At 30.1% G+C, this 16,967-nt stretch overlaps 2 protein-coding genes across 2 annotated transcripts; both read left to right on the top strand.

Moving 5' to 3' along the window:
• The first annotated feature begins 678 nt into the window (after window positions 1-678).
• On the top strand, window positions 679-5,085 carry LOC124943778 (sugar transporter ERD6-like 8). Its single transcript, XM_047484250.1, has 18 exons — window positions 679-849; window positions 976-1,038; window positions 1,212-1,301; window positions 1,388-1,447; window positions 1,595-1,660; window positions 2,546-2,611; window positions 2,706-2,781; window positions 2,871-2,935; window positions 3,058-3,150; window positions 3,517-3,597; window positions 3,670-3,754; window positions 3,861-3,904; window positions 3,975-4,037; window positions 4,127-4,186; window positions 4,296-4,349; window positions 4,592-4,651; window positions 4,734-4,848; window positions 4,928-5,085. The coding sequence occupies exons 1-18, from the start codon at window positions 679-681 to the stop codon at window positions 5,044-5,046; spliced, it is 1,431 nt and encodes a 476-aa protein (XP_047340206.1). The 3' UTR covers window positions 5,047-5,085.
• Window positions 5,086-6,318: 1,233 nt separating this feature from the next.
• On the top strand, window positions 6,319-10,717 carry LOC124943995 (sugar transporter ERD6-like 5). Its single transcript, XM_047484454.1, has 18 exons — window positions 6,319-6,701; window positions 6,858-6,920; window positions 6,992-7,081; window positions 7,172-7,231; window positions 7,778-7,843; window positions 7,929-7,994; window positions 8,076-8,151; window positions 8,243-8,307; window positions 8,508-8,600; window positions 8,689-8,769; window positions 8,905-8,989; window positions 9,066-9,109; window positions 9,343-9,405; window positions 9,492-9,551; window positions 9,623-9,676; window positions 9,734-9,793; window positions 9,876-9,990; window positions 10,396-10,717. Exons 1-18 carry the CDS (start codon window positions 6,546-6,548, stop codon window positions 10,524-10,526), a joined length of 1,428 nt encoding a protein of 475 aa, XP_047340410.1. The 5' UTR covers window positions 6,319-6,545; the 3' UTR covers window positions 10,527-10,717.
• The last annotated feature ends 6,250 nt before the right edge of the window (window positions 10,718-16,967 follow it).

Consider the following 16,967-nt stretch of genomic DNA (forward strand, 5'->3'; position numbering starts at 1 on the left):
TATTTTTAATTTAAATAAGTAATTAAATTATTTTGAATTTTATTTATTTTAATATGATTTGAAATATCTTAATGACATTTAAAATTAACAATTTTAATATATAAATATGTGAACAATTTTATTAAATAAAATCATATAGTTAAAGAATCAAATTATTATTGAATTTATTTACCATATGTAAACAACGTTTTAAATAGAAACGGGACCATGACTACGTTGGTGTCATACTAATTCTCCTTAATTAAAAAAAATATATATATTAACTTTATTTAATTTATATTTAATTAAAAAAACTTGTGCATATATTAATTACTACTTTATTAAATGTAAAATTTGTATTAATAGCATATCCAATTTTATATTTATTTATTATGTTAATAATATTTTTCTAAGAAAATAGAAAATTACATAACAAATTTTGATCCAGATAATTTTCTTCTCAAAATAGAAACTCCCTAATTATTAGGATGCTTCATTTTTCTTTACTTTCCATAAATTCCTCTATAAGTTCCCATTTTTTCAGGAATTCTTCAATTTGTCCTCTTAATTTGTTGGTTAATATTGTATAATTGAAAGTGAAACCAAATTGGTTATGTTCACAAGAACATCTTCATCCAAATGATCAAATATTGCTTAAATACAAATATTTGATCGATATTTCTCTTCGATTCATTCATCATGCCAAGATACGAAGACTCGGAAAAAGGAGATGAGAAGAAGAAGATGAAAGAACCATTTCTATGGAAGGAGGATAAAAAAGAGCATAAAGAAGAAGAAGATGGTGCACTTTTCACTGTACTTTTGAGCACTGCCGTAGCTGTTTGTGGATCATTTGCTTTTGGCACTTGTGTAATAAATTTATTCAAATTTGTTATCTTAAGATATATGATTTAAAATATAAAATACTGAATTTTGAACTTAATAGGTTTGGAAAATATGTATATAACTTCTTATAATATGATATATATGTTGCAGATTGGCTACTCAGCTCCCACCCAAGATGCCATAATGATGGATCTTCAACTTTCTTATGCCCAGGTTCTTATTTCAAATATATAATTTATTCTATTAAATAAAAGAAAACCATATAAGCATACAGATTCTAATATGTTTTAAATGAAAAGTTCTATTTTGTTATTTTTATAATAAGCAATTCATTTCATTTACCTATCTAATTAAATTTATAACTTTTTTATATACATGTATTATAGTACTCGGTTTTTGGTTCGATATTGAACATCGGAGCAATACTTGGTGCAATTACTTGCGGAAATATTGCTGATTTCTTAGGACGGAAAGGGGTATTTCTCGCATTTTTAATATTATACAATAAAATCATTTAAATTTGAGAATTAATTTAGACACACTAAAATGTATTAAAATACAGGCCATGAGGATATCAGCATTTGTTTGCATTTTGGGATGGATAGCAATCTACATGGCTGTGGTATATAATATAATTGATTCTTTCTTTATATATATTTCATTTTCATATAAAACACTTATTTAGTTATTTTACTCATTCTATCTTTATGTAATTTAATCTTCTTTTAATTTTATATTTTTTTTTTTATAATCAAATGGGGTGAAATAGGAGTCGGTTATGCTGGATTTTGGAAGATTCTTATCTGGTTATGGGATTGGCGTTTTCTCTTATGTGGTATGTTTGAGTTATTTCATGTATATATAATTTTTGTAGATTTATGAGTACCTCTAAAATATGATTATTTGATTTTTATCAAATAATAAAAAGTAATTTTATAATTTATGACTTATAATATATTCAAAATATTTTTTTTTCATGGGCCTATTTATATATATATATATATATATATATATATATATATATATATATATATATATATATATATTCCAAAATATTATTATATCTATATGTCAACAAAATATTTAAAAATAAATAGTGCTTAAATACATTTATAATACTTTTTTCTTTCTTTTTTTCCCCAAATCTAGATCTAGCTTCAGATATGGGTGTTTTCAAATTATTAATTTTTTCATAAGTAATTAAATTATTTATACATAATTTGACTTGAACTAAAATTAGTAGAGATTTATTTTTTCTAAATTTTATTTTTAATTTTATTGAATTTTTTTTATCATTGTACTTAAACTACATTTTTTAACAAGTAATTAATTTATTTCATATAGAGTTCTGAAATAATTTTTTTCATTAACTATTTATTTTAGATACTTTTAATCACAATTCTTGATTTTTTTTTTTAATTCATTTCGATAAATTACTGAAATTGACCAAGAAATGACACAAAAAAAAATACTCTTAATTCATTTTGAAATTTTCACACAATAAAACAAATCTACAAAATGTTGAAAGTAAACAAAAGGGGCTTTTTATGTAAGTTGAAAAAATCACATTTTTTTAATTGTTTAAAATATAAAGAAAAATTCTTACAAAATTGAGAAATAAAATATGATTTAATAAATATTCTTACATCAATAATTTAAAAATAAAAGGAGAAAATCACATCTGCATTGTGTTTTTTTGTTGTTCTTGTTGAGAAATTAGGTGCCTGTTTATATAGGTGAGATCACTCCAACTAGCCTTCGAGGAGGGCTTGCGTCAGCAAATCAGGTTAATAAAATAATTTCATATTGGTTTAATTACTTATAAATAGTTAAAATAATTAATTTTAATAGTTAATTGAATTTAAAAAATTTACTTGCAGCTCCTTATTGTGATTGGATTGGGAAGTTCATATATACTAGGAGCTTTTATTTCATGGAGAATGCTTGCATTAACTGGTAACAATTAACAATTATTCAAACTAATAAAAATATTTTTTTTTAAATTTGCATTTAATAGTCATATTTATAACTCATTTCACTTGTAGGAATTATCCCTTGTATGTTTGTTTTTCTGGGACTATTCTTTGTCCCCGAGTCTCCGAGGTGGCTGGTAACTACGACAACATTTTTTTATATATCGGTTTAACTATATATGTTATCGTGTCGAAAATTGTTTCAACCAAAACTATAAAACAAACTGATACTAATTGATTGAATGGATGTTGTTTGTAGTTGATGGCTGGCAGAAGTGAGGATTTTCTTGTAGCATTACAGCATCTTCGAGGACCAGATACTGATATAACAAGGGAAGCAGAAAATATAAAAGTAAATTCAAGTTTCTCTTATTTATTTATTTTTCTCAAATTTTAAAATAAATATTCAGCCAAAATTGAGATAAATATAAGCTTATAATTGCCATATATCAATTATATGTTTAAAACCTTTTATTCTTAGTTTTTTTAATGTTTTATAAGATTTATGAGAAAATATGCCACCTTTTTCTAAAGGTTTATAAACATTTGCCACATACATTATATTAATTTAGTGTCGCGTATATTCTGTCGCAAAAGTTTAACATACCTTAAAATATCTCAATATTGTAGCACAAATCATAATATAAAACATGACGATACCTCCAACGATTTTGTGGGTAAAACAAATTTTGATCTAACTCACTGTTTTTTTCGACAGGATTATTTGGAATCCCTTAAGGGATTACCGAAGGTCACATTCATAAAAATGTTTGACAAAGCCAACATTCATCCCCTTACTGTGAGTCTATTTTCTTTCTCGTATTTTCTTCGATAACCAATCGATAAATTCGTTGTTTCTTCCATATTATAGATTTCGGTTGGACTAATGGCGTTTCAGCAGTTAGTTGGAATCAATGGGATTGTCTTTTATGCAAATTACATATTCAAATCAGCTGGTACTTAATTAATTAATTACTTTCACAACTTATATATAATACATATTTCTTTCTTAATAACATAATTATTGTTAATTACTATACCTTCTAATTCTCTTGTCTCTAGGTTTTGATCCAAGCAAAGGAACTATTATCTACGCTATTCTTCAGGTTCTTGATTTTTTCGTATCGAAAATTTTAAATTAAATCGTCTCTTATTAACATGTACATTTCTTTGTAGATTGTTATAACCGCGGTTGGAGCAAGCATTGTAGATAAAGCTGGAAGAAGGCCTCTTTTACTAGTAAATTATCTTACCAAATTTAAGTTTTTTTTTATATATTTAAAATCACAATTAGTTAATTATGAATTGGTTATATATATGTTAATTAGACATCTGCTGCCGGATTATTGATGGGAAATCTGTTAATTGCGTCTTCTTTTTTCCTAAAGGTAAGGTTTAATTTTGGTCTATTTATTATTATTATTATTATTATTTATTTGCATGTTTTGGTCATTAATAAATTGAGGTTTAATTATGTTCTAATTAATGATGGATTAGGCTCGAGAAATATCACCTGACATTGTGCCTTATATTGCTGTTATTGGTGTTCTGGTAATTACAAAACCTACCTAAGTATTTTTTTTAATTTGGTATGATCGTTAATTTTGACACCGGAGATTTATGATTTCTTAGGTAAGACTCTTGTCACTTGAGTTGTCCAAGTGCGTCTCATAAAATAATTTTAATTATTAATACTTATTAAATGTTATAAATTGAATTAACCATCAAATTATTTTGAATGATATGCTCGGTTTTTATGAGTTTGAGTTCTTGTTTTTGATGTCATTTACAAGGTATACATAGGTTCGTTTTCGGTGGGAATGGGTGCCGGTCCATGGCTTATTATGTCCGAGGTATTATTTTACTTATTTGATCAATTAATGTAAACCGTCTAATCATAATATTTTAATAAAAAAATGAATTAAATAAATTCAGGTATTCCCGTTACACATAAAAGGGATGGGCGGAAGCTTGGTGACGATAACGAATTGGTCTGGTTCGTGGTTGGTGTCTTACACCTTCAATTTTCTCATGTTATGGAGCTCTTACGGTTAGTTCGTAATTTCTTTGCCTGGATTTTCAATTAATTGTAGCAAAAAGCATTGGAATTAAATAAGCAAAATTTTCAGGTACATTTTTGTTATATGCTAGTGTTTGTGCACTTGCAATTGTTTTCATATACAATATGGTGCCTGAGACCAAAGGAAAGACACTTGAAGAGATTCATGCTTCAATGAATTCATCTTAAGCTTGACAAGATGCATTCTTGTTTTTCTTTTAGTAAAATATTTGTTTAATCGTTTTCAAATTAAATGTATAAATAGAGATTTTGTGGTTATTTGTGCTGGTGAGATATGAACACTTCTATAATTTATGTTAATGGGATTTCATTTATTATTTGTTGATAACATAACTGTGTTAAAGAAAAAGATTCAATAATATACCATTCCAAAATATTAAACTAAATTGATAACTCCTAGTTATTCTTGCATGTAATGAGAGATTTTTACATGGAATTGTTCATAAATTTAGTTTATACTATTTGGTGTCGAATTTGGGTTGTGTTTATTAAATGAGGCTCGAACTTTAAATTGTATTATACGATATTTGAACTATCACAATCTTAACATTATTTTTGTTCAAATGGACAAAAATTTTGTCTTCATATTCTAAGAATAATTCATTTACTAATTCATTTGACTTGTTTGTAAATGAAATAATATTTAGAAACGTTTTGTATGTATTTTTTTTATGTGAAATATTTTTTTTATTATTTTATAAACGTTTTGTATTTATTTTTTTATATGATATTTTTTGGATTTTTTAATCTATGCATTCTAATTTGTTGAGAGCGATTTGAATAACTAAAAATATATCGTATTATTCAATTCATTAATTAAAATACTAAAATATCATATATTTTAAAATTTTATCTTATTTATATATATCAATATATTTTAAGTCTTTTTATCAAAAAAAATAATTATTATTTTTTTTAAAATTATCACGAATTCTTTTTTTTTCTTTCTAGGTTATTCATAACTCATTTTTTTTCATTCTAAGTTATTCATAACCCCGTTCTAAAGAAATTTAATATGAATAGTTTTGATATTTATTTTTCAAAAAAAATTCAAACCTTACAACTTTGTGTAAAATCTACAAATTTATTAGTATTTTGAATTTAGTATTTTTTTAAAATATTTCAAACTACCAATAATGTGATTTGAATGGCTTAATAAATGTATAAAATTAGTTTTTAAAAAATCAAAAATAAATAAAATTATTATTTTACCAAAAAAAAAAATACTATGATATATAATTCTATGGAATAAAACCTATTAAATTTTGTTCATTCAAAATCATGTAATTAAATAGCAATTAAGCATAAAAAAATTACTACTACTATTACTATTTCAAATGTTCATCATTTTCTGAAGAAAAACAAAATCAAACTAAACATATACTTTTCAGAAAAGAAAGAAAGAAAAAAAATCATCAATGGCTGTCTTCAACCACACGTTAGGCTGGTCCGGGGTTCTGCTGTCCCATGGTGAGTTCATTGTGGGACACAAAATTGCTGGTCCAGCCGATTTGGACCCACCGTTAGGTAGATAGACTAGAGCACCGCTGTCTTGTTGTTCACTTTCTTACTCGGTCGCTGTCTCTCCCCAGTGAGTTCATTCATCTCTCCTGGTTATTCCAATTTAGCTCCCCGGGTGAGTTCATTCGTACTTACGGATTGATAGAATGGAAGATAAAGAGAAATCTTTGCCTCTGCTTCCTGGAGACAGAGGGAAATACGATGTGGGTTTCTCTTCTTCTTCGTCTTCTTCGTCCTCCATGGCTGTTCTGGTTCTTAGCACATCAGTTGCTGTTTTGGGTTCTTACGTCTTCGGTTCTGCAGTTAGTACTTTATTCCACAACCCTCTTTTTCCCCAACTAAGATTGAACTCTTTGAAAGAAAATAATCATAATTGCAATTTTTTACTATAGATTTGAAATGGGTTGTGATAGAACATGAATTATGGTTCTTTTTAATCCTAATTTGTTTAAATTTAGATTGGATTTTCATCACCAGCTCAAGATGGGATCATGAATGAGCTTGGCCTTTCTTTAGCTGAGGTCATTTCTCTTCTTTGATAATTCCTTCATTTCTTAAATTGAATTCTCACTTTTGATTTTTATTTTTTCAGTATTCATTTTTCGGATCAATAATGACCATTGGAGCTATGTTGGGAGCAGTCATGAGCGGAAGATTGGCTGATCTAATGGGAAGAAGAGGTGTAAGCTCTCTTGTTCTACTTCTTTAGTGAAGATGTGAGCAGAAACCATTCAGATCTTATCTTCATTTTTATGTATTCACACCATTGCAGATCATGGGTTTTGCTGACATATTCTGCCTTACTGCGTGGTTTGCAATTTCTTTCTCAAAGGTTCTCCCACATTGATCAATTTGGATACACTTTTTGGGTCTGGGTATGAGTTTAGATGAGAAATCGTATAAGTGTTTTTAAAACACTTTTTCTTTGCTAGGTATCTCGTCTCTATCTAGATGAGATAACGTTTTGAGAGTATAAAATTATTTATCTTTTCTCATTCAAACCAAGATCCAGATGCAAAAACATGTTTCCAAATGGACAAATATCTACTATGTATATATTGCAGCATGTCACAGATTTGAATTTCCATTTTCTTGGCCTCTCAAGCTTGTTTGATTTTGGGTGTTCGCTAGAAAACCAATATTTTTCAAAGCAAAATGTAAAAAGTGATTTATTTGGGTAAAATGATCAAGATTGTGTTTTAGTATGATGGGATACTCTTTTAATCCAAACAAACCAAGCCAGGCTCTAACTTCCATCTCATGAAGATCATCAAACATTTCAAAATTTTGGAATCTTTCATAAAGAAAGAGATAATCAATCTTTTTACCATTCATGGAAACTTTCCCCTAACTATAATGATTTTACCATTCATGGAAGGATGCCTTGTGGCTGTATCTTGGAAGATTTTGTCTTGGATATGGAGTTGGGCTTTTCTCCTATGTGGTAATTAGTTAAAAAGAACAAATCTTTACTTTCTTTTTCTCTAGATTCAGAGTTTTCTCAATTTAACAAGGGTGAAAGCATTTAGGTACCTGTATATATAGCAGAAATAACACCCAAAGATCTTCGCGGAGCTTTCACAGCAGTTAATCATGTAAAAACTAACTCAATCCAGCAACAGCATTCAGTCTTCAAATGAAGATGTTATTACAACTTAAAGCTTTGTGAACTGCAGTTAATGATATGTAGTGGCGTCTCGGTTTTGTTTTTAATCGGAGCTGTAATAAACTGGCGAATCTTGTCTTTGATTGGTATAAATAATACTATCTTGAAATTGATTCTTTCTTACAATTATCTCAAGATGAGATATATGTATGATTTATGGAAGTTCTTTCTTTTCAGGGAGTGTTCCATGTGTATTACAACTTCTCGGGCTATTCATTATTCCTGAATCGCCAAGATGGTTGGTGAGTTTGAACATTTCACATTTTTCTTCGATTTGGGTTTTGCCCGATTAGGTTAGAGATGACAATTTCAATGTTTTTTCCTCAGTTTGACAGGTAGTTGTGTTTTGGGATGTTATTATGTTTTGTTTATTAGAATAATGAACTTAACAATTTAAATCTTTTTTGTCTTTTGTTTATACTAATGTTAATATATTATGCAGGCTATGAAGGGTCGATGGCCGGATTGTGAATTGGCGTTACAGCAGTTGAGAGGAAAGAATGCAAAGATTGGTGATGAATTGGATGAAATTCGAGTAAGTATTATAATTTTTTTTTTCATTCAAACCATTTTCAATCCTGAAAAAGAATGTTATAAGAAAGGGTTGTGGTTTACAATTACAGGAGTATACAGAAAGCCTTCAACAGTTCTCTGAAGCTCGGCTGCTCGATTTGTTCCAATGGACATACGCCCACTCGCTTATAGTGAGACTTCTTCGGTTTTTTTTTGTTGTTTTGGAAAACTAGGGTTTATCCCCTGGACAAAGTTAGAACGACCCCACTTCAGTTAGGGCATTTTTTGTGGAAATCAAATCTGAGAAATTTGGATGTTGCGTTTAGGTTGGTGTCGGGTTAATGGTGTTGCAACAGTTTGGAGGTGTGAATGGGATAGCTTATTATGCTAGCTCTATTTTTGTATCTACAGGTTGGTAAAAAAATTGCTTTAACTTGTGAAATTTTGAAATAGATGTATATTATTTATGAGACGGTTTCTTATCCAGGTTTCTCGAGTAGATTCGGGACAATGGCTATTGCTGTCGTTCAGGTTTTTTGATTTAAATATCAAACGAGAACATATGAAGCCCATTTTGGAACACTTTTTGAGTCTGGATCTAGACAGAAACCGTCAATAACTAAGTTTTGTTTCCACACGTGAACTTATCTTACTTAGACAAAAAATGTGTTTCCAAATAAATTTACTATCGGTTTCTGGTCAGATCTAGGATTTGAAAGTGTTTTCAAATGGGACAATGACATGTTTGAATTTGTTTTGTGCAGGTTCCCATGACCATGTTTGGTGTTCTATTGATGGATAAATTGGGGCGAAAACCTCTTCTTATGGTCTGACAATGACGGGAGTATCGAATTCTCTTGAAGAAATCATGTAAAAAAAAATGTAAAAGTTTATATAAGTTCTGATCTTTCAGGTTTCCGCGGCTGGAACATGCTTGGGTTGTCTTCTACTTTCCATATCCTTCTTCTTGCAGGTTTTCGTTTAAATTTACGTTTTAAAACTTTCGTATAAACCAAATGCAATGTACGTTCTCCTTGAGTGCAGGGCATTGAAGTTAGGAAGGAGTTCACTCCATTTATGGCACTTATCGGAATATTGGTAAAAAGCAATTTCATTTGAATCTAATGGTAGCGTTTCTAACTCGAATAAAAACAGGTATTTATGGGTTCATATTCATTGGGGATGGGAGGAATTCCTTGGGTTATAATGTCGGAGGTGAATTTTTACGACAAATCGATAATTTTAACCGAAAAATTGAATTCATGTTAATGAATATATATCTTTTTTGGGGTTTCAGATCTTCCCAATTAACATGAAAGGTTTGGCTGGAAGCTTTGTGACTGTTGTTAATTGGTTGTGTTCATGGATTATTTCCTTTGCCTTTAACTTCCTAATGGATTGGAGCTCAGAAGGTAAAGTTTGAGAAATAAAAGTCAATGAGATTAAGTTTGAAGGGAAAATTTAAAATTGAAAAGAAGTTTAGGGGTCAAAATATAGGTTAAAGTGCTTCTCCTCATTTAAACACAATTGAAAAATTAGATTATCTTTTATTTTTTTATTTTTTTTTATTATTAATATAGGATGCTAACATTATCTTACCGCAATGGTCCATGATACTCATTTCAGTTTAAGTCATTTTAAGTAAGAATCACATTTGTTCTCAATTATATAACAAATGAAATAAAAAAAACACAATAATGATTTAAAGAAAAATTAATATCAAATGAAAAATCACTTTAGTTTTTGATGATTTTTAATTAAAATTTGATTGCGATAAAATATCAGTTCATTTGTGTTAACTATCTTGGTAATCATAGGTACGTTTTTTGGGTTTTCGGTGATTGGCGCTGCAACAGTTTTGTTTGTCGCAAAATTGGTACCTGAGACTAAAGGAAGAACTCTTGAGGAGATTCAAGCATCGATGAACTCGTTCACACGCACATTATGAATGATGCTTCTGTTATCGTAATTGTTTATGTTTATTTATCTGTGATTGAAGCTACCTAAATTACAGTGCAAAATATTACCTAAAAATTGTGAAGGGTGTGCGTCCATTTATACGGCAAACTTGATTTGTTTTGAACCCTTTTCCATGTAAACAGTCAATTATTGTTTTAGTTTAACTTTAATTTTTTTTTGGTACTTTCGGTGCTAAAGCTTTTTTGGACCTAATTATTAAGCAGATGGAGAGTGAGTTTTCGATGGGGAAGAGTAAAATAATTTTAAAGGGATGTTGGTTAGTATTTTTCAAGACCGAGATATGTGGTGGTTAAAATGGATTGAATTATGTCAAGTCATCAAATTCTACTTTTTCTTATTGCTATTAATAAAATTTTGCTCTTTAAGTGGTGTAGCAACTAGTAAGTATGATCAAGATCGGTCGAGTTGATTTACTAAGTTATTCAATTGTCCGGTTGGTGGTAATATTTGGATGGTATTTATGTCATGTGGAGGTACTTTCGAGATTCGTCAATATTTATAGTTTGGTATGGGGTAAATGTTTTGCTACTAATTTCCGGTGCTGGATTATATTGTCATGTGTATAGATGATACTCTTGTTGAGAAAATTGACAGAATAAAAGAAAAAATGTAAGAAAGAACACACTGAGAATTTGATAATGGAGTTCGACCAAAAATTGCATATGTTTCCGAGCATTAATGTTATCAATTAATAAGGAAGAAAAGATACAAGTATTGATGCAATAAACCAAAAGGGAGAGAGTTTATAGACTAAGAAACTTCCATCACTCTCATCATCTTCCGATATGGAATTATAATCTAATTGTGAGGAGAGTTTCTTTTATATAGTACGAAATTTCTCTCACTCTCATCTTCTTTCGATGTGAGATTCTAATTGTGTCAAAAAACAACAAATTTCCACTTTGTCACAATATTCAATACAAATCTTAATTATTAAAAATAGTTCTTAAGTGTTTTCAATTGGCGTTTTTCAGCGCCGACTCAAATGCGAAAGATGTTTACCAACTCTAAACAATGTTTAGATTTTTTTTTCCATGTTTTTCATCTCAAACTCTTTACTCAATTGAGCCTTCAATTTGTCAATTTCATATTGTCTCTTTGATGCTATCAACATATCATCAACGTATAACGTATAAGAGTAGATAGATATACGACTCATCTTGTAGTTTGCGCAAATACACACAAGAATTGAATATGCTTCTTGTGTACTTATGCTTCATTATAAACATGTCAAGTCGCTTGTACCATTGTCTCGGCGATTGCTTCAACTCGTACAATGATTTGTTTAACTTGCAATCCCAATTTTCTTTATCAGCAACTTTGAATCTATTTGGTTGAGTCATGTAGATTTTCTCGTTCAAATGACCGTGTAGGAATGCGGTCTTCACATCTAGTTGAGCTAGCTCCAAATTCATCTGCGCTACCAAGGTCAACAAAATTATAATGGAATAGTGTTTAACAACAGGAGAAAATACCTCATTATAATCAACTCCTTACTTTTGAGCGTAGTCTTTAGTTACCAATTTTTCCATGTCACCTGGAGAAGAAAAGAGACCGACTACTCAAAAGTTTAATGATGTAGCGAACATCATTTTTTTTTGAGAAATCCTTCTTTCTTAGCAAAAATCCATTTACAATTATTATCCTTTTTCCCTTTTGATAGGTGCATCAACTTGCATGTCTCATTCTTCTGAAGAGATTGCATCTCATCTTCCAGAGCACCTTTCAATTTTCTATTTTCAGTACTTCGACTGACATCTGAAAAGGTGGATGGAACATCATCTACGACTAGAAGTGCATAGGCTGCCATCATGTCAACAAACTGACATAGCTTATGAATAACTCGCATTGGTCTGTTCACAACAATTCATTCACATTGTTGTGAAGGTTCTTGGATCAGAACTTCTTACTCATATGACTCTTCGTTTGTCGTCGGAGAGTCACTTGTAGTTGGGCTTATCTTTATCTGCTCAAACTCCACCTACTACGGAGTACAATTATTCTTGTCTGATGTTACTTTATTCAATATTGAAGATTCGTCAAAAATAACATCTCTACTGATAATAATTTTCTTTGCATCCAAACACTAGAGACGATATCATTTAACTCTAGTAATAAATCTCATAAAAAGAGTCTTCTTTGCTTGTGGATCTAACTTTGATTCAACTACATAATAATATGTTGTAGAACCAAAAATATGCAAAGAATCATAATCAGTTGTCGGTTTTCCAGACCATACCTCTAATGGAGTCTTGCCACCAAGTGCAAATGATGGTAGGTGATTTATCAAATGTTAAGTGTATGTCATAGCTTCTACCCAAATTTTTTTGTCTAACACGCATTAGACAACATATACTGAACTTTCTCCACCAATGTTTTGTTCATACATTTCGATACTTCATTCTGTTGTGCTGTTTTTCTGACTGTGAAGTGTCGAACTATGACACATTCTTGACATAATTTTTGGAATTGATCATTCTTGTATTCTCCACCATTATCAGCCTGAAGAATTTTAATTTTTTTCCTGTCTCGTTTTCAACTTGAGTTTTCCATTTAAGAAAAATCTCAAACACTTTATCTTTGTTCTTCATAATAAACACTCATACATTTCTGGAAAAAAATCATCAACAAAAGTAACAAAATAATGTCTACCTCCAAGAGATGAGGTCATGGCAGGTTTCCAAACATCGGAGTGCACATAGTCCAAAATACCTTTGATGTTATGAATAGTAGGGCCAAATTTTACTCGCCTTTATTTTTCCATAACACAATGTTCACAAAAATCTAATTTACAAAATTTTGTATCTTTCAACAATCCTTGCTTGAAAAGAGTTTCATATATTTCTCACCAACATGTCCCAATCGCATATGTCATAACTATGTTGTCTCCGATTCTTTATTGCTACCGGAAGTTGATACAACTATTACTATCCCATTAACTATCCCATTAACTGTACTGCCTTGATAATAATATAAGTTATTATTTTTCATGATATCTTTCAACATCACTAGCACTCTAGAAATTACCTTAAGAATTACATTTTTCATTCTCACATTTAGGCATTTTGACTCAAAGGTCCCCAAAGAAATGAGATTCTTTTTCATATTAGGTATGTACCGAACATATTTGATAATTATGGTGGATTTGTCATCATTTCTCAGATTGATTGAATCTATCCCTATTAGCATATCCCATGTAAACAACTTCACCATCTAGTTCTTTAAAGTCGAAGAATCACTCTCTAACTGGTGTCATATGATAAGTGCATGTTGAGTCCAATATCCACGCATCATGATGTGATGTTGTGTGTGACATCAACAAAGAGTATTCTGAATCTGCACCACCTTTGTTTTCTACAACATTTGCATCTTCAGAATCTTTCTCATTCTTCTTCAACTTTGGAAAGTTAATCTTTCAATGTCCTTTCTTACGATAAAAAACACATTCATCTTTGACAACACTGCTTTTGGATCTTCCTCCTCTCCATTTTGATTTGTTTTGTTGACGGTCTCTAACCACCAATACTTCATCTGCTGTAACTATTTTATTTTTTCTTTAGTCATGCTTTCTCAATTCGTGACTATATAAAGCAGAACTTACAACATCAAAAGATATATTTCATTTCTCATGAAGTAATGTTGTTTCTAAGTGTTCGAATTCATCAGGAAGGAAAGATAACAACATCAAGGTCATATCTTCATCCTCAATTTTCACATCAAGATTTAAAAGATCTGCTACTAATTGATTAAACTTAGTGATGTGTTCATTCATGGTAGTACCTGACTGGTAATCAAACCAGAACAAACATGTTTTCATTAGGAGCTTATTCTGACCACTTTTTTCCAAAAAATTTTCCACCATTTCTTGCCATAGTTTTTGTTCATAAGTTTCGTTCTACACAACATACTTTTGTTCTCTAGACAGATACGATCAAACTGTTATGCACATCAATCGATTTATGATACTCCATTCTTCTTCTTCTATACCATCTGACTTTCCGGTCTCAATAGTAACATTTAAACCTGTTAGAAAAGACAATCTAGAACCTCACATTGCCACATACTGAAATGCCCAGTTCCATCAAATATTTCCACTACAAACTTCAAATTTGACATCGGGGTTCTCGTCCAGGATGAAGAAAGAGTTGATGCCCCTATTAAAGACTCAGTCGTCATGCCAAGGACGAACATTCGGTTCTGATACCACTTGTTGGGAAAACTGATAGAATAAAAGAAGAAACGTAAGAAATAACACACTAAGAATTTGATAACGGAGTTCGAACAAAAGTTGTCTACGTCTCCGAGCACTAAAACTGTCAATTAATAAGGAAGAAGAAATATAAGTATTGAGTGCAATAAACCAAAGGGAAAAAGTTTCTTTTATAAACTAATAAACTTCTCTCACTCCCATCATCTTCTGATGTGAGATTCTATTCTAATTGTGGGAAGAGTTTCTTTTATATACAAAAAAAACTTATCTCACTCCAATCAACTTTCGATGTAGGATTCTAATTGTACCAAAAAAACAACTCTCAAAGCCATGTTGGATGGCGTGATATGAATACATTTAATGTTAGTCATTCAGTCACTATTATACTATACGTCATTTAATAAAGTCAACACATTTGGTCTTTATTAGGACTTGTTATGGTATGGGACTCAAATGTGTCTATCAAGATCTTGTTCTTTGGAGTGTTATTCATTAAGATATCTTAACGGATGATAAATTTAAACGTAAAGATTTTCAATGGCGCATGTGTTATAAGGAGCAAGAGTTTGTTTAACACATGCTCTTGCATTGTGAGTCAGTTGTTGAGATTTGGAACCTTCTTTGGACCTTAAATAGGGTTCATGAGTTATGTCAAAGTTCATTGTCAGTTGTTGGGAGATTTGAGTATAGAAGTCAAATTGACTAGTATGAATCAATTGACTTTTATCTCATTATTTTGTATGGATTATTTGGATGGAATAGAACTGTGGATTTTTCGACAAGTATAAATGACCGATTAGGCACATTTATAGTGTTATTATCATTAGGATGGCTGAAGTGAGATCTAGTACAAATTGGTGGGTGATCTTATTGCTATCTTTAAATTTTTATATGATTTTTTATTTTTATTTTTTTTGTTAAGTATCTCAATTTTATTATTTTTCTTCCATCAATTTTATTATCATGTTTTTCTCATTTCAGATATTTTTTTTATGAATTACTTACTAAAGAAATACATAATGACACCCGATTACGATTGGACAAGTAAGAATTGAAATATTTATAAATTTTCTTTTACTCTTAATAATATCGTGGAGTATGGGAGAACTGTTCCTTCTTTCCCAACTTTGAATTCAATAAGTTTTTTAAATGATTTTTTTCTTAGACTTATAAATTTATTAAATAAATGCATCTTCACATATTTGTGATTTAAATGTTCAACTCTATATCAAATCGTGTAAGATAATTTATTTTTATTTTTTTAAATATCTTATTGGTTATTGGGATGTTAGTTTAGATAAAATAATACTGTAGAATATATTTTATTTATATATATATTAAAAAATATTTATTATTTTAAACTTAGTTCACTCCAATTTTCAATGTTTCCAAATAGGATAATTTATTTTGTATCAATTACATTGTATGCGTTTTTATCGTCACCCCTCCCCTTTCGTAGGATGGCTTAAAAAATTTAAATCTTTTTCGATCGAATCGAAGGCCCGTCTTTAAGGACGGTTCGTACACCGAAGTTCATTAAAAGCTCATGCATTACCTTCCTCTCATCGTGGTAGGAGACAAGATATTTTTATAATAGACTCGACACGAGTGCCACTTTGTTAGATGCTTCATTGGCTTAACTTCCTCTCGAATTTTGTAAAAGTAGACGAGGAAATGACTCTCTTTGGAGTCATCTCGTCGTTAAGTGAGATGAGGACCTGAAAATAAAATTTATCTAACGAGAGCGTTTGTACTTGGTTCGTACATATTTCAGATCGATATGTACGATGACAGATCGATCTAATTGAGTTTAGAGACACCATCTTAGTTTGCTTCTTAAAGAAACTAGGAAATAAATTCAGAGAATTCACATTGAGGGTTCGGTATTTGGTTACGTATGGGAAAGAGATATCAGCAATGGCCCACACACCCGTCCAAAACGGACTGTCTCTACTCCAAAATAGTTGGTCATTTGATTGTTTAAGGATTATTACACTAAGTTTGATTAAGGACTTGTGTTGTTTTTCTAAATATTCGAATTTGCATCTATCAAGGAACCATGCTTAATTTCGATCCTAGAAAATGTTTAGGATTCATATTAATAGACGAGATTGAAAATCGAAAATAATAGACAAAATTTATATAACGAGGGTACACAAACGAGACTTTAAAATCTAAGTTTGTTAAATAGGTGTTCGC

This window comes from Impatiens glandulifera, chromosome 6 (genome assembly GCF_907164915.1).
Source record: "Impatiens glandulifera chromosome 6, dImpGla2.1, whole genome shotgun sequence".
NCBI classification, from domain to species: Eukaryota; Viridiplantae; Streptophyta; class Magnoliopsida; order Ericales; family Balsaminaceae; genus Impatiens; species Impatiens glandulifera.